This window comes from Pseudopodoces humilis, chromosome 9 (genome assembly GCF_049639895.1).
Source record: "Pseudopodoces humilis isolate 2021_Gansu_Grassland_sample_001 chromosome 9, ASM4963989v1, whole genome shotgun sequence".
NCBI classification, from domain to species: Eukaryota; Metazoa; Chordata; class Aves; order Passeriformes; family Paridae; genus Pseudopodoces; species Pseudopodoces humilis.
This window is the reverse complement of record NC_142208.1, coordinates 35820313-35845702: the sequence shown is the minus strand read 5'-3', so window position 1 is coordinate 35845702 and position 25390 is coordinate 35820313. Positions and strand designations below refer to the sequence as shown.

Genomic DNA, 25390 nt, shown 5'->3' with positions numbered 1-25390 from the left:
AGTGACCCCTTTGGCCACCCAAACTGCACGTCTGCCCCTTAGAGGTGCAGTCAGAGCTACAGCCAAAGATGTTTGAGGAATAAATTACTGGGAAAGTCAGCTTTTATTTAAACTCCCTCATTTCAAACACAAAGTGGTTCTCTGTTTCCCTGGAGACCAGGATATGTAAGAAGGCAGAATTTTCTCTCCATTTCGCTTCCCTACACTGGACCACTGTAGAGCAGGTTTTGGATTTTCCTTTTTCCCTCCTGCAGAACTGGCATTAATTATGACTTGTCATTTTCCTCAGGTGACTGGAGCTGTGCCACTGGGGTGTGTGACCTGTGCTGAGACTCCCGACATGCCAGTGTTGCTGAGGGACCGACATCTTTCACTGCATGTTCCTCACTGGGTTTAAAAACAGTGTCAGACACGAGTGCCCAGTGAACAGAAAGGGAGCCACTTTTCACTTGAAGTAGAAATGAATACAATTAAAATGAATATAATTCTGTTGTAATGGAGCACTAAAAAAAAACCAAACAAGCAACAGAAAACTTTCAATATCTTTAATTTGTCTTCTATTCAACACCTGTTTAGGAAGGTAAAAGCACTTAATATGCTGCTCAATGAAGAATAAATTGAACAAACCCCGTGCTGCACTGTCTGCCTCTGCACTGGGAAAGGAATTAGGAGATGGAGTGGAATTAAACCTTTCTCTGGCATGAGGACAAACACATCCTTATGTCCCAATCCTTTTCCTATACTGCATCTTGAAAATTTATTGGGAAAAGACTTTGACTCTGTGCTCTGGATTTCATTGTCCAAATATTAGTGGAGAATGAGAAGGAAATGACAACTGACTGAAGCTGTTTGATGGCAGCTTTCATACTTTTCCTACAGAATGTAAAGGCAGGAGAAAGGAAGGAGGAAAGATGATAGCTCAGAGATTCACAGGGTATTTAAACACCAACCTATACCTAAACAAAGTTAAAATTACTGTCTTGTATAAAAGTGTTCTTTTTATTTGAGAGCAAATTCTTTCTGATTTTTCAAAGATGTATTCTTTGAGAACTATTCTTTGCCTTTGGAAAACTATTCTTAAATGATACCCTTCCATTGTAATCCTTCTACAACTTCCAGGCTCTTTGAAATAATGACTGCCTGCTCGCACACATTCTGCGAGGAGCACAATAACTGACGTATCCATTTCAAAACATGCTGGGAAAGAAAACAGCATCAATTTAAAATGAAAACTTGGGAAATAGCATCTCAGGAACCATGAAAGTACTGCTGGTGTAACAGCTGTGGTCTACTGGCTCAAGGGCTCTCTTGCTATGACGTTTGTGACGTGGTCTGCTGGCACTGAGTTATTTCTGAGAGATGCTTTTCACCAGCCATTGACGAGACATTCCAGTTCAGCAAGCCACGAAATCCCAAGTCAGGAGCATGTTCCAGCTCAACATTCTCATGAGCTTTAGCAAGACCAGGTGCTGTGCCCGGACTGGGGATCAGTGCAGGCTGGGGGATGAGCAAGTCGAGAGCAGCCCTGGAGAAAAGCCTGGGGTGCTGGTGGGTGAGGGCTGGCCATGCCCCAGCTCAGGAACCAGAAGCTCCCCTGTGCTGGGCTGATCCCCCAGCGTGGGCAGCAGGAGAGGGGAGGATTCTGCCCCGCTCAGGGGAGACCACACCTGCAGCCTCCAGCCCTGGGGACACCAGCACATCGGCCTTTTGGAGCAAGTGCAGAGGAGGCCATGGAGAGGGTTTGAGGGACGGAGCACCCGTCCCATGAGGAAAGGCTGAGAGAGCTGGGATTGGCCAGCATGGAAAATAAAAAGCTTTGTAGCGACCTTATGGTGCCGTTTCGGTGCCTGGAGGGGCCTAGGAGAAGGATGGAGAGACACTGTTTACAAGTGCCTGCAGTGACAGGACAAGGGGGATCGGCTTCTAGCGGCTGCCGATAGCGGGAGCGAGCCCTGGGGCCCGGCGCGAGAGGAGCGGTGTGCGCGCACAGAGCCGGGGCAAGGCTGGGCTGCGGCGGGGAGCCCCGGGCCCCCGGGAGCCACACAGCGGAGCGGTGCAGGGCCGGACACCGGGCCGGGGGGGACACGGGGCAGGGGGGGACACCGGGCCGGGGGGGACACGGGGCAGGGGGGGACACCGGGCAGGGCCGGGACACCGGGCAGGGCCGGGACACCGGGCCGGGGGGGACACCGGGCAGGGCCGGGGCACCGGGCCGGGGGGGGCACCGGGCAGGGGGGGACACCGGGCCGGGCGGGGCTCAGCGCGGGGAGCTGCGGGGCCCGCACGGCCCCCCCCGGCCCCGGCCCGGAGCGCCCCCCACGGCCCAGCCCGGCCTCAGCCCCGTGCCCGGGGGTTGCGGGCGGAGCCGGGAGGTGCATCCCGGCACCCCCCGCTCACGGCCCCGGTCCCGCTCCACCCTGCTGTCCGTATCCCCCGGCTCCCGGCCCCAGCCTGCTCCACCCCGTTGTCCGCATCCCGCATCCCCGGCCCCGCTCCCGGTCCCACTCCGCCCCACCGCCCGCATCCCCGGCCCCGCTCCCGGCCCCGCCCGCATCTCCCGGCCCCTCTCCCGGCCCCGCTCCCGGCCCCGCCCGCATCCCCGGCCCGCTCGCTCCCGCCCCGCTGTCCCCGCCCCGCCGCGCTGTGGCCGCCGCGGGCAGCGGGCGGAGGCGGCGGGGCCGGGCTCTGCCCTGCGGGCGGGCGGCACCGGGGCGCGGGGCGGCTGAGGGCGGCGGCGGGGGCGGCCGGGGGAGCGGCGGGAGCCGCGGGAGCCGCCGGGCCGGCGGGGAGAGGCCGCAGGGCATGCCAGCCGCCTGCCCCGATGTTTCACTGGAGCAAGTGGAAGAAGAGGATGGGAGCGAGCGCCTCCTCCTCCAAGAGACCCGTCTTCGACGAGCGGGAGGACGGTGAGTGCGGACCGAGATGCTCCGGGGTGCCCGCCCTGCCCTGGGATGCTCTGCCGTGCCCTGCCCTGCCCGGGATGGCCAGCTCCGGGGCACTGTGCACTGCCCTCTCCGGGATGGCCAGCTCCGGGGCACTGTGCCCTGCCCTCTCCGGGATGGCCAGCTCCGGGGCACTGTGCCCTGCCCTGCTTTGCCCCGGCGATGCAGTTCCGCGGTGCAGTTGCCGCGGTGCCCATCCCGGGGTGCCCATCCCGGGTGCCCATCCCGGGTGCCCATCCCGCGGTGCCCATCCCGGGTGCCCATCCCGGGGTGCCCATCCCGCGGTGCCCAGCTGCCCTGCCCGGCACTGGGGTCCCAGCGGGGGCTGCGGGCGGGGGCCGTGTCCGGGTGCGGGGTCCGGCCGGGCGCTGCCTCCCCGCAGGACGCAGGGACTCTGCCCACGGACACCCCACGGACACGGGGCGTTAAAGCAAGGGGGGCTGAGAAGGGGGGGCGAGGGGACAGCTCTGCAGCGAAGTTTCGGGCTGTGCACGGACAGCCCCGCCTGTACCAAGGAACACCCAACACATCAACACCCGAGTGCTGCTGTCCCTGCAGAAAGCTGCTTTGGGGTTATTCCTAAAATACAAGCTGGGTTTTTTTTAGAAATACACCGTGAAATACCACAGTTGCGTTAGATATCTCGGGTGCAGGGTGAAATTTCAGAGGAGCAAAGGAAGGAAACTTTGACAGTGGGTGGGGGAAGAGTCAGGAGAGCCATCGGGGCAGTCCTGGATGCTGCGTTGGCCCTGTGGCACCAACTGAGCACACTCAAAACTCTCTGTGTGGGGGCTGCCGGAATTTTGCAGTGGATAAAGCTGGAGTTAGATGTGTTAGAGTCTGAGTGCGGGGTCGGGGTCTGCTGGAATTCCCTTGGTGAAGGGACCTCACCTGTCTGTGCTGCTCTGGCAGCTGACAGGGGTTAAATCAGGCAAACTTTTCTTGGTACAAGAGCTGGTTTATTTCTCCAACACGTTTTTATTAGCAGTTCACACTGAGCAAGCCTAGTAAAGACACTTAATTCGGAGGCTTTGCTGCAATTTCATTTTGAAAGCAAAATTTCTTTCTGAAAGACTTTTAATTCTTCCCTGAGCCTGTGTGCAACCAACCAGGGCGAGTGAGCTCTGCAGCTGAATGGCTGCTGACAGGAGCCTGGGAACACCTCTTCAGGTACTTTCTAGCAGCGCTTTTGCTATGTCCCAATTATTGGCACATTGCTTCCTTGATATCTCCTGCTTTTCCATAATTCCTTGTTTGAGTGTGCTCAGAGCAACTACAGTGTTGTTCCAGTGAACTCATATTTACTGTCATGGCACGGTTGCTATGGTGATCTCTTAAGACATCCCAATAACTTCCTTAGATAAAGCAGCCAGTTGATACTTGGGTTTGTGTGTGATATAATGTGGAAGAGTTACTAGTGACAACAATTTAATGAGAAAGCAATTAAAAATACAAAAAGGAAAAGACTGTTTGGTATGTGAAATTTTGCCCATATGTGGTTCCTTGCAATGGATGTCTGCACAAGGATGAGCCTGACTGCTGAAATCCAGCAGATAATCCCTGTTAATTTTGTCAGGGTGTACGTAAATAGAAGGTTGACGTTTATTGTAGTCAGTAGTAACACAAGTAGTATTTTCCCTCAGATAAATCCGACTCGGAATCGTTGCAGACCTTACAGCCTTTGTCCCTGAGTTCCTGGGGGCTGGTTTTGGGACTTCAGTGGTTCCTGTCACGCCACTATGGCTGAGCCAGCGCGTGGGGGATGTCCTGGGGGTGAGCAGTGATGTGTTTGCTCTCTCTTGGTGTAAAACACCTGGCTCCAGGGGGTATCCACTGTTTACTCCTCCATTAAGAATTGCTGTTTCTCCTCAGCCTGCACCTGTCCAGCCCCAGCTGCTGTTGGATCTCCTCTGTGTAAATGCAGGAGCTCCTGTGTCACACTCCTCTCTGGGAGGGCCACAGCAGCTTGTCCTTGGTGGGACGTGTGGGTTGAGCTCTCTGAGCCCGTGATTCCAAGGGTAAACTTGGTATTCCAGAGTGTATCCTAAAGAGCTTCTCTCAACCCTCTCCAGTTCTTCAGCATCTTTTCTGTCAGTGCTGGGGCTGGGCTGTTCCTTGGCAGAGATGGAAGCTGGTGCTGGTTCAGCTGTGATGTGGGGCTGGCTCCTGGTCCAGCCAGGGCAGTGTGGAGCTGAGCTCTGGGGAGCCATGCCCAAGGGACAGCTGTGCTGCTCCCTCCTTGCTTCCCTTCCTGGGTGCCCCATCCCCAGTTTCCCCCGTGGCTGTGGAGCCAGGAGCAGGCCAGGTGTCCCAGCACATCCATCCCCTGGGGTGCCCTGCCTGGCTGCAGTGTGTGCACTGTGCTGCTCCCTGCTTGCACACACAGCCTGCGAGATATCTCTGGGTGTCTCCGAACTTGGGTTCAACTAAGAGGAAAGCTGTGGAAGAACAGTGCCTGTGTGCTTCCAGGGAGCCCTGGGATAGGGGAGATGGGTTTCTCTGGCTGTGGTAGCTGCTCCAGCTGGTTCCAGTCCCACAGAAAGCCTGGCAAGCTGCACATCCATCAGCTGGGAGCGAGCTCCAGCCTGGCCACATGGACATACTGCCCTGGGATGCCTTTCTGAGAGCTCGGTTTTGGTGAGGTGCATTGTACCCTGTACTCTGTTCACGAACAGAGGAAGTTCATGAACGGAGGGGAAGGAGGAAAAACAAAGTAAGGGGAAAAGTATGGGAAGAAGAAAACAAGGCAAAAGAACAGAAGGGCTGCAGGGTGGAGCACTCGGAGTTATGGTGCGCTGGGGTAAGGTGGGCTCAGTGAGCTGAAGTGATTTGCAGTGGGTTCTGCATTAGCACCGTGGGCTGTTTTCCATCAGGAAAAACACACCCTTGTCTGCAGTGACTTTTCAGGGTTTCTTATTTATACCTGAAAGTGTCTTTTAACAACTCCTCACTCTAGGAGTGGATTTGTTCTCCAGCCCTGCAGAAGGGTGGTCACTGCCTGTCTGCTGGCTGAGACGTGTGTCTGTGCAGGGCACGGGGCACTGGGGTGTCTCACAGAATCATTTGGGTTGGAAAAAGCCTCCAGGATCATCAAGTTCAAGCTGTGCCCACCAGGGGATCCCCACCGTGTATCCCCACCGTGTCCCCAGCCCAGAGCCCTGAGTGCCACCTCCAGCAATTCCTGGGACACCTCCAGGGATGGGCACTGCAACCCTCCCTGGGCACTGCCAAGGCCTGAGCTCCCTTTCCATGGGGAAATTCCTGCTGCTGTCCCCCCTGAGCTGCCCTGGCCCAGCCTGAGCCCGTTCCCTCTCCTCCTGTCCCTGTTCCTGGGAGCAGATCCCAAATCCCCCCGGCTGTCCCCTCCTGCCAGGGAGTTGGAGAGTGAGAGGAGGCACAGAGGTCATGAGGCTCATTTGTTATTTGGGCAGGAATTATGCTGTCATTCTGGGAAACAGCCAAGCAAGTTTTACTGACATCTCCCTCCTTTAAAAAAAATAATCAAAATTTAAAATTTATTTTTTATACCAAGTGATGAAAACCTGTCAGTGAAGCCAGTGGGAATGTTTCAACCCAAATACCTAAAAAATGCTTAGAGATTTGTTGTACTTGGGCACTGGGGCTGAGCAGGAGGAAATACAGGGCACACTTAGTGCTATTAGCATTGCCCACAGTTGTGTTACATGAGAGAGGGGGGAAACCACAGCATGATTTATCTCTCTATGAAATTGTGTCTGAAGAGGGATTTCAAGAGTGCATTTTGGATGTGGTTTCTCCTGAATCAAAGTGGTTTACTAAAAAAACTGTGTGTAAATATACATGAGAATCTGTGAAGCCATCTGCTGCTTTTTGCTTTGCTGTGCCTCCCCTCGCTGACACGAGGCAAGTGGTCCAGGGCTCCTGTCTGTGTCCTGATGCTGAATTAGTTTTTCTGCTGATGTACAAGGCTTTAATGGTGCAGCCCAGTGACTTTCATCATCATTTAGTATTTAGTCTCAATCACTTTTCCCACCCATCCCTTTTTTGATTCTGCCACAATGCAGATGGTGTTTTGTAAGGGGGTCAGGTGCAGGCGCCTGTGTTTATCCTACTTGCACCAAAATCAACTTTTAAACACAAGTTTCCCGTTCTCTAGCTCATGGTGAGGTGTCCCAGGGGAGCAGCGTGGCTGTGGAAGCGTGTGCTCAGGGTTAGCCGGGTCAGGAGGAGCCCCGTGGGTGTCAGTGCCGTGTGTCACAGCAAGCACGGTGGCACTGGGAGGAGGCACCAGGCTGGGGCTGGGGGCTGAGACGCGGCTGCAGGGGGACAGCAGCGTTTGGGGACGTGCAGGGTGGGAGGGAGCCGTGGTCACTGTGCCCCGTGGCCGCGGGTATTGCTGGATGTGGGGCTGAGAGGGCTCCGGGAGCCCCTCGGAGCTTCCGAGCGGAGGAGCCGCAGGGTGAGAGCGCAGGCAGCCCTGGCCAGGCCAGGTTAAGCTTCCACACTCTGCACACTGCTGGCCGAAGCGTTCCCTTGGCAGAGGGGCAGCTCCGGGAACACGCGGGGACCCTGCAGCCTCCCCTGCTCCTCACCCGAGGCACCGGCCCATGGAAACGAGCCAGAAGCCGCTTAAAACAATCCCCATTTTCATCTGAGGCCGTGTGTTGGCAGCCGTGGGGTCGCACACCGGGAGCGAGAGCCCCAGGCGGGGTGGGCACGGCCGGGGGCGATGCCCGGGCTGGTCCCGGTGCCCCCGCATCCTGCAGCCGCCCCTCGGAGCCTGCCCCGGCCGGGGGCGATGCCCGGGCTGGTCCCGGTGATCCCGCATCCTGCAGCCGCCCCTCGGAGCCTGCCCCGGCCGGGCGCTGCTGGAGCAGCTTCGGGCAGCTCCCGGAGCCCTTGTGTTCATCCCGGGGAGCTCCGGCCTTCGCTCCTCACAGACTGCCAAGCTGTTTGTGTTCCTGCTTTTACTCCTCTGTCCCGTGGCAGTGAGATGCCCAACATTCTCCACGGCTCTCAGCAGTAGTTTTTCAGCTTGGAATTCTTCCCCGTAGCTTTTTGTTCCAGGGGTTGGAACCTTCAGGGAAACGAGGGCTGCTGCCAGACAGGGAGCTTCAGGGCAACAGGGACATGGAAGGATGGGGAGCAAAGCCTGACCCCTCTTGTTCTGTGTCCTTCACCCGTGGGGAGACCCAAACCCTTCTGGCCAGCTTTGTGACGGGTCTGGGGACATCCTGCTGTGCTGGATGTGGGACCTGGAAGATGGATCCAAGGATCAGGAAAGGTTTCTCTCTCTCTCTCTCTCCTGAAGTGATCAGTGCCATAAGTCATGTGCTGATGTCGGGGCAGCCAGCATGGCCTGGCTGAGTCCCCTGTCCCTGTGTCCCTGGGCTGTCCCTGAGCATCTGCTCCTCCTGCCTTGGCTGCTCCTCGCAGAGCCCGACTCTGTCACCTACGCTGGGCAGGGCTGGCAAGCCCCGGGCAGGAAACGTTGCCCTTCTATTGGAAATCTATTCTTTAGGGCCCAGTCAGGCAGTGGTAAAATCCCAAATACTACTTATTTGGGGTCAGATACCGATGTGTTAAACTTCCAAGCTCTGCACACTGCTGACTGAAGTGTTCCCTGCTCAGACTGCAAAGAGAGCTTTTCCCATAGCCTGACTTTCATGGCTGTGGGTTGGGAGCACAGATGCCTTCCCTGATATTTAAACACAAGGGAAAAAAGCCTTTCTGTATTATCAAAGTGGTAGCTAAGTAAGTAAGCGGGGGGAGGAGGGAGTGGGAATTGCAAGGAGGTGTCAGCTAAGCTGTGTTTAGCATCGTCAGCGGGGCTTTGTTCCGGCTGCCCCCGGATCTGGGATGTTTTGCCTGTGCTTTGCCCAGGGACTCGCTCCCTCCGTGGGCTCTCTGTCCCTGGCAGAGCCACTGCCCCTCATTCCCACCAAGGATGAAAAACTTCTCTAGGCGTGAAGCTTTGCAGTGTGCCATGTAACGCAGAAATAGGTGAAATCCTGGGAATTGGGCAGTTTCAGGTCCTGGAGGTGTGTGGTACCGTGGGCAGTACGGGGTTGCTGGCCCTGAGCTGGTTAATGACTGTGCTGTCCCTCTCCAAGGCTGGCTGCGGTCCCTTGGCAGCGGTGCTGGCTGGAGTCTGAAGAAAAGCCATTCTCGAGGGGCTCGTGTGTCTGTGGGAGATCTGAGGAGATCAGGGGGGGAAATGAGCCCTCAGGGCAGCTGAGACTGTTCACGTGGAGCTGGAGAAACAAAAAATAAACAAACACAGCAGCAATTTGAGGGACATTTGATGGATAGGGAGGGACAAGGACAATAAAGAAAAAGTCACTGGAAGTACCATTCAAGTGAAATATTAACTCAGATTAATACTTGGTGTATTCTGTGGAGGCCACAGTCCATGGCTAGCTTGGCATGGGCTTCCTGTGGTTTGGGAATAACATGCAGGAGCACGTTGCTGGGGATCTGCCCACCTTCCTCCCACGTTTCCAGGGCTGGCAGGGTGACCTTCCTGGGGCTGGCACTCCTGGAGGAGCTGTCTGGGGTACATGTCCTGGCACACGGAGCTGATGGGCGCTTCTAGGGAGCAGCAGGGGCAGCTGCGGGCGGGAGAGCTGTGCTGGCAGTGCTGCGGAGGAGGCACAAGGTCATTTCGCCTCCTGGAATGTCAGTGAGCGGCCCTTGACAAGGAAAACCTCCCCAGAAACGAAAGAAGCTGCTCCTTTTGCAGTTTGGTACTTTCACCATCTCAGACTGGGGTGCTGAAGCGGCTGGCTGGGTTCTCGGTGTGTCGCGTTAGGGGAGGAGGGGTGTGGAGCTGGTGTGTGCCCACGCAGGGCTGGGGAGAGCCTGCCTTCCCTTCTAAATATTGCTTTATTTCTTGTGGGAATGCCTGAAATGGAGCATTGCTCACCCACAGTGGTGTTGTGCCCTGGGTCAGGGCTGGGCTTTCCACTCTCTGTGGACACAGGTGAGTCTCTGTGAGCGTGGCCCCGCTGGACTCGGCCCGGGGCTGTTGCTGAGCCCGTTCATGGCAGCCTGGGATGTACAAGCAGCTCTGACTTGTCCCACTCTTTCCAGCAGAGCTGCTCTCCAGCTGGGAGGGCACGGTCCCTCTGCAGCCTCTCGTGGCCGTGGGGGCTGTGAAAGCACAGTTTGCACACCTGGCTGCCTGTCCTGTCCCGAGCCACCCCCTGGGCCATCGCCACCAGCTTCCTGTGCTGCCGTGTGGCCACAAGCCCCAGAGGCAGCACGGGGAGCCGTGGGGGGCTGTCCCTCCCAGATGTGTGCCAGCTGTGTGCCAGCACCTGCGCAGCTGTGTGCCAGGGAGGGGATCTGCGCTGCCTGGGCCCTGCCTTGGCACCCGGCTGCTGAAGAACGGTGTCGGGACAGCCTGAGAGCGGCTCAGCCTCTCTGCACAAGAGAAGATAAATGTCAGTGTCCTCTTTCCCTCTCTCACTGTTCTTCAGGAATGAAATTGCTTTCGGTGACAGTTATGGAAAATTTAAAGTGCTTCGGATGTGTGGGAACAGCCGTCTCTGAGCACTGCCAGGCAATGAGGTGTGACAGTGTGACAGAGTGTGAGTGTTGATGTGTTCATTTACATCTCAGGTGGAGTTCAGGGCTCTCCCAGTACCTGGGAGTGGTGAGGAGATGCAGGCACTGAAGGATGTTCAGAATTATGTGGCTTGTTGGTTTCCTGTGCCCATGAATCCTTACAGGCTGATAGTTAGCCCTGCTGTGTAATTAAATTAAATTAAATTAAATTGAACTGCAATGTAATGTCTTTATAGCTTTGCTGATGTTTCTGGAAGCTGATAAATTTCATTTATTCTTCCAGAAAATACCTTTACTTGGTTCTAGTGGCTCCAGCAGAGAGCTCCTGAGGCTGATGGTGCCTGAGTGACTTTCAGGGTAACCTGCAAAGGGCTGTCCCAACACAGAGTTACCTTATTGTCCAAGGTTTGCATGTGGTTACAGCTGAGCTGTCCAAAGATACAAACAATATTTTGTATCTACGTGGGTAATATGTGCATTGGAGCACTGGAGAAAGTGTCTGGAGTAGCTGTGGAGCAGAGTGGGGAGGGCAGGAGTGAGGCTGTGGAAGCACTGCAGGCACTGGTGTGTTCCTTTGGGTCTCCCATTCCTGCCTGAGCTGTCTTTGCTCAGGAAAAAATATGTCTTTCTCCTTTTCTTTATTTCTCCAGACCATAACTCCCTCCTCTCCTCTGACAAAGAAAATGCACAACTCAACAAAATTTGCCATCACTGCTGAAAATACTGGGGTGTGATTTGTGTCCTGGGATTTTAGAGGGATCACATGGTGGCAAAAGTCTATCATATGAGTATTTCAGATATCCAGGGTGGGGAAAAAAAGCACAAAGGAACAGGGAAACTTGGTAGAAACTGGGAAGGAACTTAGGTTGAGAATAACCTGTTGGAGTGTTTAGGAATCCAAGAGACAAGACCCTTCCCAGCATCAGCAGTGAATAGCGTTGGGGTGCAGGTGGGACAGTCAGCAAAAGGCACACGCTGGTTCCTTGCAGGATTCCTGTATTTTTAATTCTGGTGTCCGACAAAGGTCAGACAGGTGAGCTGGGCAGGGCTTGGGCTAAAGCTCAGGTTCCTCCTCTGAGCAGGCAGTTCTTGTGAGGATTAGGAGACATTTATGGGTGAGGGTGACTCTCCTCTGGAGCTGGCTGGACACAGCTTTACCCCCAGGGCTCAGTGTGTTTCACTGCCAGAAGGATATAGGTCATCTCCCGTGTGAGAGATGTGGCACATTAAACTGCCTTGTGAAGCAAATGCCACAGAATCCTCGGGAAAGCCACGGCCCGCACCTTGGCTTTTTGTGTACTGGTTCCCGGTCTTAATGGGAACTGGCAGGCAAGAGCAGCGAGCAGGGAACACAGAAAATGATACACATTATGTTTGGATTGTTTGCACTGTTGGAAAATGTGCTTAATGCTTCACAGAAAATAGGGCCAAAGCTTGGTCCCGAATAATTTGCACTCGAAAGGCTCAATGCCGCATATGGTAAGCACATGAATAATTCATACACATGCCAACAGGCCCCATGGTTTCATATTCAAGCCTGATTCTAGATCCGCTCAGAACTTTGAACTGGCATGGATTAGTGGCTCTTCCAGCACAGAAGAGGTTTGGCAGGATCTTCAGCACACGATGAAGCAGTCCCCTCTCCTGACAGTGCTGGCTGTGTGTCTCCTGAAGGGCCGGGAGCTTCCCTGTCATCCCTGCTGGGGTGGCTCTGACCGTGTCCCCAGCTCGGTGCCCGACCTTGGGGCCGTTTCCTTGCGGACACTGTTTAAGCAGCGCCAGATTTTGGGGAGAGCTGTTGCCGTGGGCTCGGCACAAGGCTGCGAGCTCCCCGAAGAGCAGGAGAGCGTGTGAGGAGCGAGTTCTCGCTGTGGAGAGCAGCGGCCGTGCCCCGGGGTGGGGGTGCCTGGCTCTCCCCTGCCCCTGTCCCTCGGCCATCCCGGGCTGCTGCAGCCCCCCGGCAGTGCCGAGCTCGGGCACAGCCGTGCGGGGAGCGCCGGGCAGCGGTGCCCGCTCCGGGGTGCTGGGCCAGTGCTGGGTCAGTGCTGGGCCGGTGCTGGGCCAGTGCTGGGCCGGTGCTGGGCCAGTGCTGGGCCGGTGCTGGGCCAGTGCTGGGCCAGTGCTGCTCGCACACCCTCCTGGCTCTCGGAGCCAGAGCCACGGGCCAGCTCCTGCTCCAGCAGCACCAGCAGCAGCTCCAGCTCCAGCTCCAGCCCGGCTCTGCCCTGGCCCCGCGGGACTGCCCTTCCAGCAGCAGCAGATCCAGCAGATCCAGCAGACCCAGCGGCAGCAGATCCAGCAGACCCAGCGGCAGCAGATCCAGCGGCTCCAGCAGATCCAGCGGCTCCAGCGGCAGCAGATCCAGCGGCTCCAGCAGATCCAGCGGCTCCAGCGGCTCCAGCAGATCCAGCGGCTCCAGCAGACCCAGCGGCTCCAGCAGATCCAGCAGACCCAGCCCGGCCCCGTGGCACTGCCCTTCCAGCAGCCCCAGCCCTGTGGCCGCTGTGCCGCGGGGCCGGGGCCGCTGCCAGGGGCTGCTGCTCTGCTCCACTGCCTTTTATTCCACGTTAAATGCCGCAGCAGGAGCATCGCGAGCAGGTGTCAAAACAAGCCCAGCTGCAGCGACGCAAACTTAGGGATTGATTAATGAATACTTTCAGCCTGTTGTGTGTTTCTCTACATGGCTTTCTGATGTAAAGATCAATCTGTGAATTTATTTAAAAAATAGCAGGTTTCTTTTAACTAGAACAAATTGCTTCTGTTTATCAAAAGGCTGAGTAACATCAACAAACTGTTCGGTCTCTGTTGCCCCTCAGCACTACTTGGGAAATCATTTTAGTTAGTTCTTCTTCTGGCCTTGGGCTGGATTTTTCCATGCTCTTAGCTTGGCATCTCCAAAGGCACCCCTGCCTCCCCCGCTGCTCTCTCCTGAGGCCACTCTCCTCCTGCTGCTCTCTGTGCTGAAGTGGGGTTTTTCCATCGCCAGCTCTTCTCTGGCTCTCTTGCTGAGGCTGCACAGGGGTTATTCCCTGGGCTTTGCTCTGTGGGGTGTCCCAGGGCAGTGGGCAGAGGGGTGGCCCTGGTGCCCAGGGGTCAGTGCTGAGCTAACACAGCCCCAGGGATGAGCTCGGGCCCCGTCTGTGCCCACGCAGCAGTGCCCGAGGTGCTGTGCATGTGAGGAGGGGGCTCTCCCAAGGGCCAGCTCTGCCCCCCTGCAGCCCCCCATGGTGCCCAGCACGGCTGGAGGGGAAGGCAATGCCCTGCTCCATGTGCTGCTGTGAGACCTGGCTCCCCTGCTCCCTGTGGCTGGTCCTCTGTCAGGAGATGTTCTTTCCTTCCAGAGTGAGTTGCACATCACTGTACTCCAGAGAATTTCTTATCACAGAAGCAGGATGTCTGCTTTCCCCAGAGAATCTGAACTTGGTGAATAATTCCGTTTGACATCTGCTGTGAATTTGGGTCTGCTCTGTTCTTGTGGAGTTGGAATGAATCCTGAGTGGTTATGGCCACCCGTCCTGCAGGTGCCAGGTGGGTCAGCCCAGTCCCTGCGGCACTCAGGTGTATCAGTGAGGTCCTACCATGGAGAGAATCTGTTCTGACATCACCAAAAGAAGGAACAGGCTTCTTGTAGGCTACAGGGGGCACCAAAGGGGATCACTGCTCCCACCTGGGGTCAAGCAAAATATCTTCAGGTATTCATCACTCCCTTGTTCTTTTTTCCCTCCCAGAGTTCCTGTCATTGCCAGCATGTGTAAGTGATACCTCTCACACTGTCTTGCTATTGATTCTTCCTTCTTTGCCAAAAAGAGCCTCTTCCATTGCCAGAACTGTGGGAAATGCCTGCCCAACTCAATGTGTGCAGAACACAGACCTGCATGTGGGGACACCACTGGTCCCAGAGACACCAAACCCCCTCTTGGTGCTGCCTCAGTGCTGGTGCTCAGCCTGCTCGGGGCACTTGGGTTCCCTTCTGAGCCCCTGTGAGCTGCTGCTGCCCCCGTGTCTGCCCTCTTCAGCTGAGTTTGTGACAGGAGTGAGGGCTGGTGGAGAAGCAGCATTTCCACAGCCCCCGAACTGCTGCAGCAGCAGCTCTGCCGAGCAGCACATCCACTGATCCCAGCCAAAGGTATTTTGGGAGCATGTCTGCTGCTCACGAGCCTCTGGGACAAAGATAGGACCGTGTGCCTGAAATAGCACCCTGGAGCCTGCACACCCCACCAGTGGCTGCTCTCGAGAGGGAAATCCAGAGTTTGTTTTCAAGTCATCATCACTGTGTTGACAAGGCTGTCGTGAGGAAAACGGTCTCAACTGGGAATGTCTGAATTAACTCCAAGTGCAGTGTGCACATGCAGAGAGTGCACGCTGCTCACTGCCAATGTGGGCACACAAAGGGCTCTTGCCTCTTGGCACAGTGTTTCACACACAATCACACAATCATGTAGGCTGGAAAAGCTCTCCAGGATCATGGAGTCCCAGCCCTGCCCCATCCCCACCGTGTCCCCAGCCCAGAGCCCTGAGTGTCACCTCCAGCAATTCCTTGGGAACCTCCAGGGATGGGCACTGCAACCCTCCCTGGGCACTGCCAAGGCCTGGGCTCCCTTTCCAAGCCATGGAGGAGGTCATGATGGAGGCTGTGCGTTCATCAATGTGCCCAAGTTAAAAACCCCAACCCCAAACCAGACATCACTATATTTTCATGGTGCTGATCCATCCAGTTGCCAAGAAATGAGCACAGCTGCCAGTTCAGCTCTTTTTCTGATTTTTATTTCTATTCTTTTTGATATGCCGTTTGGTGCTCCAGTGGTGTGAAAGGCTGCAGCAGAGACCATTCTTCAGTGCTGTAATCGCAGTGTGTGCAGCAGTGCTGGTGTGCTAGAAAACAAGGAAATGGCATTTCAAAACGAGATGTCTCTTCTGTTGCCTCTCTTGCAGCTCAAATGCAGCATGGCTGGTGCACAGTTTGACTTCTTGGTGTATTTTCCCAGTGTTCTGGTAGGTGTCACCAGCCCCAGTGACACAGCAGGAGGAACAAGACTGTCTTTCATGACCCACATCAAATTTGCTGGCGTGGCAAATAGTAAAAGCCTCTTTTGATGGAAAACCAGAAGCAGCTGATTGTAGAAAATATTCTTGGGCTCTCTGTGTTACAAAGAGTTGTTGTCCCAGGGCTGTTACACATTGCAGGAAACTCCAATGCTTCTGGATTGATTTGGGAAAAGCAATGATGATCAGGAGACATAAAATAAACAATAGAATATGTGATATCAAATGGAATGAGGCAGATTGTTCCCCAAAAGACCTGTGTTTGCCTCAGACCTCTCAAATTCTCTCGTGTAATTTAAAAAAGAAAAGGGAATGCTGAATTCTGTTTTGTTATCAATGGTTTTTAAGTTCTCACTTAAAAATGCTTGTGTGTGATCCATCACACACTGGTTGCTGCTGTGAGCCCAGCAGTTTTGTCACAGCTTGCTGTTTGTTGCCGCATAGAACACAAAGTTAAACAAGGTGTGGGTGGCTCCTTCTTCTCTCTGCCCCGAGCAGCTTTTGTGGCTCTCTTTGGGTGCACAGCAAAAAAAAACCACCAGGTCTGAGGGCTTCAATTACCTGTGGTGACTGGATTTAATGTGGCTTTCTTGGAAGAGTGTTCCTAATTATTAACATTGCTGTTTTTTCTATTAATTAATGTTTTAAATCATTCAAATACAGGGTCAGGGCCTTCCCAAGTGCTGTGGTACTGAAGTTAGCCATGGTCTGTCTACTTTGAATGCCCTTGTGAGCCGTTTCCTGATCTTTGAATACAAAGCTTTGTTGTTTTCCCTTCTCCCAGGCGGCTCCTTCTCTGCAGGGCGCAGTTGTGCGGTGGCAGGAGGGTGGGATACTGTTACAACATGAAAAAGTGCATTGGATTTCACGTTAGCAACTGGTGCATCTCTAGGGTGACTCGTGCTGCTCGTTATTATCTGTATTTCCATAGCAACGGGAAGGGCTGGCCAGGCCCCGGGGTGAGGGCAGGGTCCCTGTGCCAGCACAGCCCGGCACCGGGGGACAGGGCTGGGCTGTCCCTTAGAGAGCTCCAGCACAGTTCTGTGCTCTGTGCACCGACTCACTTTGCTCTCACTTTCCGAGCAGACTGCAGCCCTCCCTAACTTTCTGTGCCACACCTGCTCCGGATGAGATCCCCGAGCCATCCCGGCCCCATCTCCAGGTGTGGTCCTGCCTGCCTGCCAAAGGGAGCTGGCAGGGCACGAGCATCTCCTGCTGACCTTGGTGTGCCCCTTGACAAAGTGTGAGTGTCCCTACTGCTGCTGAGCCTGTCAGCCTGTGAGTGCTAATACAGCCCGACACCTCAACAAAAACCCAACTGGAGAATCTGTCCTCCCGCAGTCTCGGGGCGCTCTTCTCCACAGGTTGGCTGTTGCTATATAAAGAAGTAGTCTGTTGTTTCTAAATTTACCCTGCTAATGTCACAGAGCATGAAGAAAAATGGCAACAATAAGCTGGCATTTCGGGCAGTGGTGGCTGTGGCCAGCTGGCTGGGTGCTCTCCCCTCTGGGTTTCAGTACCTGAGGGTCACCTGTGTGTGCCTGTCTGCACCCCAGACACCCTGCTCTGGGTGCCTGGCAGCCGGCTGGGGCTCGGAGCAAAACAGCTTTGTCAGGATTTTCAAAGGAACCAGGAGGTGAGTGAGGTGCTGCTGGGATCACAGCGGGCCGTGGGACGTGGCCCTTCCACAGGCAGGGAGGAGCAGAGCCCTGGGCCAAGGGGAACTGAGAGCCCTGTCCAGGTTTCAGGGAAGCCTCCCTCAGGTTTCATTAGCGCACAGATAGTGCCAATCTCCTTGGCCTTGGCAAAATCTGGATACGGGCATCATTCTACCTGGAGCTGTGGGTGTGTCTGAGCAGTGAGCCTCTTCTCTGGCACCAGCCACAGCCTTCTCACTGGATGGGGACAGGTCAGGTCTGTAACTGCAGGCAGGAATAGTCATGAAACACAGGAAATCACCTATGGTGCCATAATTACAGACAATTTGCAAAAGAAGTAATTCTTTTGTTTAGGACAGGGATGTACCACGGAGGTACCTCTCTGGACAGCTTCTCTTTCTGCCCTTAGGTGCCCCAGCTTGTCTCACTGCAGTTCCTCACCAGGACCTGCTGTGAGGAGTGTGACTGGGGCCGTTCTGACACACCCAAGATCAGATCTCCCATGTGTGACCCGAATGTCAGCTCCATTCCCCAGGATTGTTTTTAAACCTTTCAGTGAAGCCCCACTGCTTTCAAGTTCTTTGTGTCTCAACACGATGCAAATGCAGTACAAGGTTTGCTGCAAAGTAGGTCTCAATGCAGCAGCATTTGTTGGTGTTGGGCTCCAGTAGAGCTGTACAGTGTTGTCAGATCTGCATCCTACATACCTGAATTCCTTCCTGCTGGTGCTTCCAGGGGGGAGGTTTGGTCCATCAGGAGGTGGTACACCTCTGCCTGCAGGTGAACTCTTAATTGTTTTGTTGGCTCTGAGCACACAGAGGTGGTGCCAGCACAGCCCAGCAGTGATGCTCTTGCTTAGACCATGTCGGTTTGTCCTTGGTCATGAGTGTCCCTTTGGGTCACAAAGTCCTCTCCTTAGGCACCTGAGTGCCAAGGTGTTACAGATGCCAGTTTGACTGATGAGGTGGAAGTGACTCATTTGCCTGTGTAGGGACCACCAGCTGCTCTGGGCTTGGAGCCCCCGGGCTGTGCTGTGCCCCCATGCTGGACCTGTGCTCCCCACATCTAGCACCAGGAGCGTGTGGGGGTCCTGGTAGGCACCCCTGCAGCCGGTGTGCTGGGACACGGACTGAAGGAAGAGACAGGGAACGGGAAAATGGTACCTGGTTCTTCTGTTGAAGCTTCTGCTTCTTTTAGACTGATCACTTAGTGTTGTTCTAGACTCACCCCTCTCTCTTGGTCCCTCTGACACTGAGGCTCTCCCAGTGCAGTGCCCTGGCTGCACACTGCATCTCCAACCTCTGTGTGCATCCAGCCTGGGTGGTTGGAGTTGTTTTGGGTGGTGTTAAGGGATCAGTGTGCCCCAGCAGCGACACACACGCAAATCCTCCACTGCTTCCCCTTCTGGGAACCCAGTGGCTGCCCTGGGGCAGCCTGACCAGCAGGCCAGCTCCAGGGAGGTGGGCTTGGTGCCACGCAGACCCAACAGCCTGGCTGAGATCACTCCTCATTAAAGCTGTGTTTGGAGGGCAGCGAGATGCCGTTGAGAGGCACTCTGCTAGGGCTGCTTGGGTGACACTAATTGCTGCAGTTAATTAAAAAGCAGTTGAGAGGAGAGCTCTTTGAGGGATAGTAGTGAGGGCAGAGGGTGCTTGTTGGGTTGATCTCGTTACCATTTCTGTGTGGCACCACTGGCTCTGCCCCATGGCTCTTCCCTGCCTGATGGAACTCGGGATTTGCCAGAGGACCAGCAGCTGCTCCCAGCACCCGGCCATCGTCACTGGTCACCCAGCCCACCGCCCTCTGCCTCCTTCTGTCCTCCACAGCCACCCCCAGCACGTGCAGTTTTCCATTTCCACTGCAAATCTATATCGGCAAATGAGCAAAATAAACGTTGCTTGTTTGTTTTGACAATTACAGCAGAGATTTAATTACACTCCTTCCTCGTATACTGCCGAATGTCATGTGGTGTGTTAGGCGTAAACAAAGATGTTCTGCTACCGTGAGATATGGGTATTGAAGACAGTGTCAGCCTGCAGCCTCGTCTCTGGAGCTGCTGTCAGCTGGAGCCCAGCTTCCAGCACCTGTATTCTCGGCTCTGTGTGCTGTGTGCGAGGGAGAGGCAGATGCTGAGCAGAGATGTCACTGAGACTGGCTGAGTGAGCTGTGGGGAAGTGAGCATATAACTGAAATATAAGAAGAGAGAGAAAACCACATCTGTGTTTTCAATGATTTTGAGGCAGCTTCAGGTATCATAACAGGAATACAATATTTCAGTCTCTGAGTAAGTTCTCTGTTCAAAACAGTGGGGAACCTCAATTGCCATCGTGAAAAGGGCCTGATTTTCCTGCTCATCACTTACTGCCTTTGAAGGATCTGTCTTAAAGCCTGAGCCTATTGTATCGTGTGAAAGCAGCTGTAGCATTGTCTGGCAATGGTAAATTGGCAATGACTTTGCATTTCATAATTAGTTAACAAGGAATCATTTACAATGCACACGTCTCTCAAACCCCATTGAAATGTGCAGCACATGTCTGATGTTATTAATTGGAAATAGGAAGTTCAAATGCTCTCTGGCAACCGTTCCTCTTTCCCCTCACTCCATGGGGCCATTGACAGGGACAAGGCTGGATTAAGGCAAGGGTTTGAAATTCTTTCTGAAAAAAATACTTTGAGACTCCAGGGTTATTCAGGAGGGCATAAGAGACCATTGATGGTGTTTCAGATCCCTCCAACCCTTATTCTTAAGCTCCTGAACAGGGCTCTGGGAGCTCCCCCCACTCCCAGTGAAGGTCAGTCTCTCAATTACATCTTGTCAGAAAACCTCTCAAAGAGGTAATTCAAGGGAGAAATTATTTCTAGAGCTTCTTGTCAAATTACAGAGAACCTTTAATTAAATATGTGTCCATTACTTTATGGCAATTATGGAGAGAAAATCCTTACTTGTGAAAGAGGTGAAGCTCCACTTTCCTAAGGAAAACTTACTTTTAAAAATAATAAGATGAAGATGGCTTGTTCTGCTCTAGAACTGCAGCCTGAAATAAATGAATGTGCATCCTTGGAGGGATTTTGTCTGGAAAGGGAAGAACCCTGGCAGTATTTCTGTGTCCTGTGGGAGCAGCCCTGCCTCAGAGCCAGCCCTCACAGCTTCTCCCTGCCCTGGCACGGAGCTGAGGGGCCCATCAGTGCTTTTGGGGTGCCAGCACCCCACACCTGGCTCTGGGTTTGTGCTTCTCCCCCAGCCATTCAGAGCATTTCCCAACATTTTCCAGTCAGCCTTGAAAGGAGCTGTGTCACCAGAGGGGTGTGAGGAGGGCAGGGGTGGCAGGGTGCTGAGCCGAGCTGGGGAAGCTCCGGGGGTTTGAGCCCTGCTGGCCACGCCATGGCTCGTCCCAGCCTTATCCCTGGCTCACTGCAGAGCCTGGTGTGGCAACGAGTAAGAAAACATGGCCCAGCCTTACACAGAGGAGTGTTTGTGAGATTTGCCTTACGTCTTTCGGGTATTTTTATCGTCTGCCTCATCCAAACGGTCTCAACTGAGTCATCTCATCCCTAGTTTGGATTTATGCTCCCTCTACGCCTACTCGAGCAGGACCCAAATCCTCCTGGCACAGCCTGCTGCTGGCCTCACTGGAGTCATGCAAGTCTGGCATTAAATTATATGGGCACTAGGTCAGGGAGTTATGCATGTTGATACATTTTATTTAGCAGCCTTCTGGATTTAATGAGTGTCCATAATACAGTAATTCATAATTTATCATAAATAAAGACAATAGATTAGGTTGCGGTTAAATTATTGCTTGTTTTTGTAGCTGTTGTGGGGTTTGTGTAGCAAAATAGAGACAGGAAAACCAATCTTCCCTAAATTCCAGCTTAAAATCCCTTTCCTTTGTGCAGGGTTAGGGGAATAGCTGTACCCCTTCCAGTGGCACTGCTCATGGGATGAAATAACAGGACCCCTGGCTGAGCAGGAGCCTTGTCAGGTTTTGTCCAATATTCATTGATTATTTGTCCAATAATCATTATTCCAATGTCTTGGTAATAGCAAATCAGGGGTTCACTAACACATTTTTTGTGCTTGCATTGGCAATCTCTGGCAGGATGAGAGGAAACAGTTCAGAGCAGGCTCAGGGGGGACAGCAGCAGGAATTTCCCCATGGAAAGGGAGCTCAGGCCTTGGCAGTGCCCAGGGAGGGTTGCAGTGCCCATCCCTGGAGGTGTCCCAGGAATTGCTGGAGGTGGCACTCAGGGCTCTGGGCTGGGGACACGGTGGGGATGGGGCAGGGCTGGCACTGCCTGGATGGGAGGGATTTTCCAGCCTCAGGGACTCTGGGATTCTGTGATTTTCCTTCCACAGACACTTGGCTTCTGGTTAGCTAATGAACAGAAGCCCTCCAAGTGGGACAATGGACAGCTGCTCCTCTCGTTTAATTCCAAATGGTGAATCTTGTATTTATGAGAGATCCAAATATGGTCCATCTGGTACAAGTTACTCAGCTGTTCACTTCACGGAGAAGAGAACGTTTCCATATCTCTCCCATGATGTTCACATGAAGAGCTGAGTCCTTTAAAGCTGTTTAATGTTTGTCTTTGCTGAGGGGTTGCATCCACGTGAGAAATTCCACTAAATGTGGCACTTTGTGTTCCCAGACCAGCAGGGCTGCCCAGGTGTGTCAGGCTCTCACAGCTGTGTGTGGCTCAGGTGAGCTCTGTCCCACCACCCGTGACCAGGCAGCTCTGCTGGCAGCACTGCTCCAACGCCTCTTTTCCAGTCACCGTGCTCCAGGGTGAAGGGGCCAGATCTGTTGAAATTGGGCAAAATCAGGCAGAGCCATCACACTGTGAGTGCAGCCGGGCTCAGGACAGCTGTGGAAGGTGGCTGCTGGTTCTGCTCCTGCCTGGGGAGGTGAGGGCTGGTCCCAAGGGGTGTTGGGGGAACCACTCCCTTCCCCCAGTGTCTCCTGGGCTGGCTCCAGACGCCTGGCAGCTCCTCTGGGGTCAGCTGAAGCTCTGGTGCTGGATGCCACGGTTAGAGATGGATGGTACAAAAAGCTTTAGGAAGTGCAGGAGGAGTATTTTTGCCAGAGATTTTAATTTTGCATTGAGCGTAAGGGGAGCGGAAGGAGTCAGACATATTCAGGAGAGAGCGGGGAACTGTCCAGAAATAATGCCCTGTCTTTGCCTCTGAAAGCTTTGAGAGTTTCTGATTGATTTCAGGGGAAGCAGCACTGGAGACTGAAATGAAGGAAAGCTGCAGAAGATGTGGTAGGTCAGAGATGAGATGGTTTCAAGGATTGGTGATCTGAGAGTTGCTAAGAATAGAGCATGGCAGAGACAGTGTCAGGCAGTCTGAGGGGATGGATGCTCCTGCAGCTGCGGCATCTCTGGCGACGGCAGCAGCAGCAGGGATGAGGGATTTGGAGGAAACTGGGTAGAAAGCAGCTCTGCAAGAATAGAAGTTGTGCCTGGAGCTGGAGTGCGTGATCCATAATAAGGCCTTGACATGGCAGCAGCCTGGGGAGGAACTGGAGGTGGACTCTGTCCAGCAACCTCGACCTGGAAGGTTGGCCTTTGGTCTGGGAGCAGGCCACAGTCCCAGGGGGAGGGAGGCACCTTTTGTCCATCTCCATCAGCAGCAACACAAGCAGTAGCTGGTTTAATAAACAGGAAGGAAACAGTGGCTGGAGTTGTGGAAGGTTTCCTGATGGCATGGGCAGCCAGCTCCATGGGGTGGGCTCCCAGGGCCAGCACCACATGCAGAGCTGTGGGCACCTCAGGGTCTCCTCGTGGTGGATATGCCCAGCTAGGTAAACAAAACCCTCTGCAGGTGTATCTGCAACTTAATGCTTTTCCATAAAATATTCATTATTCCATTTTAGAAACTAATTTTTGCTGAAAATTATTTCTTAAGAATTCTTGATCACCTCAATTAGAAAGAAGAACAATTCCACCACACTCAGAAATGCACTGGCATAAATGGGAATAAAAGCTTTTGGTTTCCTGTGCTGCCTGGCAATCGGGGTGTGCTGCGAGTAACTGCTGCAATTGCCATTTCCATAACACACACACGCACACACATTAAATTTTGATTCACATCTCTGACATCTAGAAAATTGCTCCTTAACAAAAGGAACATTATAGGCGTGCTACAAAATACAGGCTTGGTCTGGCCACATTTTGGATAACTCTACCCTATTCTTTAGAAAATTGGTTTTATTGCTGATAATTGGCCTAAAAGGAAGACTATTTAATCCTGGCCAACCCAACTTTCTGGGACATTAAGTTCTAATAGGCAGATATAAACTGGTCTTAATAGATGAATCTGACATCATCTGGCTGCTTATTAACTATTAAACCTTGTTTCAGTAATTCTCTTGGCAGCTCTGTGTGTGTTGCCATAGTTTCTTTGTTAACAGAGCAAGACATTAATGCATTTTGAGTTCTTCTTGCCCAAAAGACATGAAAAAACACCTTGTGTTTAATGCTGCAAACTGGCACCTGCTCCGTGCAGTGGCTCCGCAGCTGGTGGCACCCGGGGCGTGGCTGTGCACGATGGAACAGCTCTGGAACCTCTCTCGTGTCACCTCTGCCACCCTGGAAATGTGAGGAGCCCCGTAGTTAGCAGTGGCTGGGCCACCAGAGTGGGGATTCCCAGTGCTGCCAGGGGTGGCTGGCTGGGGCAGGACGGGGCTCAGCAGGTTCCTGACTCAGGGACCATTCCACAGCTCCCACCTGGGAGATGAGCCATATCCTTGTCATTCCCTCTCCTTGCTGGCACTTGGCATCCTTGTGAGAGCCATCGCCAGAGGGGACCGTGGCCCGGGGACCTCCACAGCCACACCAGCCTGGGCTGGAGCTGTTGGAGGACTTTCAGTGAACATGAATAACATCCATTTGGTTCCTTCTCATCTGTGGGATAGATCAAACTGGAGGATAAATAGGCTGAAATCAACTCCTGTCTTTCAGCTGACAGTCATCAGCTTCAGCCTGAACTTCCTGAGGGAAAATCTGTGGGAGATCTGTACAGTAGTGAAAGGCTTTTCTAAGTAATTACAGGCTTAAGGGAAGTTGTAGCATTGGATACTGACAAGTGGTATTTATTCCATATTTTGTTCAATATTGTAAATTACATATTTATTTAAAAAAAAAAATAACAGGCATCAGCTGGACCAGCATCTCCTCCCACACTGGGGATGCAGCAGCAGCTGCCTCTGGACTCCCCAACTCCTGCCAGAGCCAGTGGAGGCAGAAAGCAATTAACACAGCAGTTTTTAAAGGAGAAGCAATTGCCTACGTACATGCAAAGTCAACCTTGGTTTGCCTGAAGCAGCTGGGAAGGGCCTTTTGTGGAGAGGTTCCTGTCTGGGGATGATTCAGTGTCAGCACTTGGTTCTGTTTCCCTTGGAGATGCTTTGTAGGAATTCCAAACAGGTAGCTGAGACACCCGCATTGTTTACAGAAAAAGGCTGAAATGCTGCTTTGCTGGATGGGATTTGGGTCTCTGGTGTGGATGAGCAGGCTCTGCTGGGCAGGTGCGTGGCCACATCCCAGAAGGGTGGGAGGCTCTCGGGGCAGGGAGGTTGTCCTCTGCTCAGTGCAGTGCTGTGACCAAGCTCTGATTTCATGGACTGTTCTGCTCCTGTGGGAATTCTGTCCCTGTGTGGTGAATGGTTCGGCACAGGGAGGTTGGGAGGGGAGCAAGAGTCTCTCAGCACTTAGAGCCTTGTGTGATCCCCAGCGGCAGGCGCTGACAGGCTTCATTCTGTGCTGGGGTAAGCGCAGCTCAAGGGCTACTGGTTTAAACTCCTCCTGGAAAAGCGGCACACAAAGAGGAGCAAAAGGCAAGAAAAAGAGGAATTTTTGGAAATGCAGAACTTTTTTCCCCCGTGTTTTTTTCCCTATGGCCCCATGAGTATCATTTGTGCTGGGATGAGGCTGTGGTAGGACACTGGTTTTGAAGCTGGAAGGGACAAAGCAGGTTGTGCTCTCACAGCTTTTGCAGGAAGGGTGCCCCTGCATGCCTGTCAGACACTGGATCTCCATCCTTACCATGAGCACAGCACTTGGCCCCTCCTCTGGCAGAAAATGTATATTCTTCACTGTATGAAGATATATATATATATCCATTATAATGGCTTTTTGGTATTTCTGGGTAGTAGTAGGCTAATTTAAGAAACATTTAGTCTTTTTCTCTCTGTT

The 25390-nt window shown here is 53.6% G+C and overlaps 1 protein-coding gene across 2 annotated transcripts in view; it reads left to right on the top strand.

The window, feature by feature from the left end:
• Positions 1-2747: 2747 nt before the first annotated feature.
• STK32C (serine/threonine kinase 32C) overlaps positions 2748-25390 on the top strand; it is a 67898-nt gene continuing 45255 nt past the window's right edge. For both annotated transcript variants that reach the window (XM_088059838.1, XM_088059835.1), the window contains exon 1: positions 2748-2906. Coding sequence is in view for 1 of the 2 variants with exons in the window: in XM_088059835.1 (XP_087915961.1) it covers positions 2822-2906 (85 nt within the window). In the remaining variant the exon portion in view is untranslated. The remainder of the gene's footprint in view (positions 2907-25390) is intronic.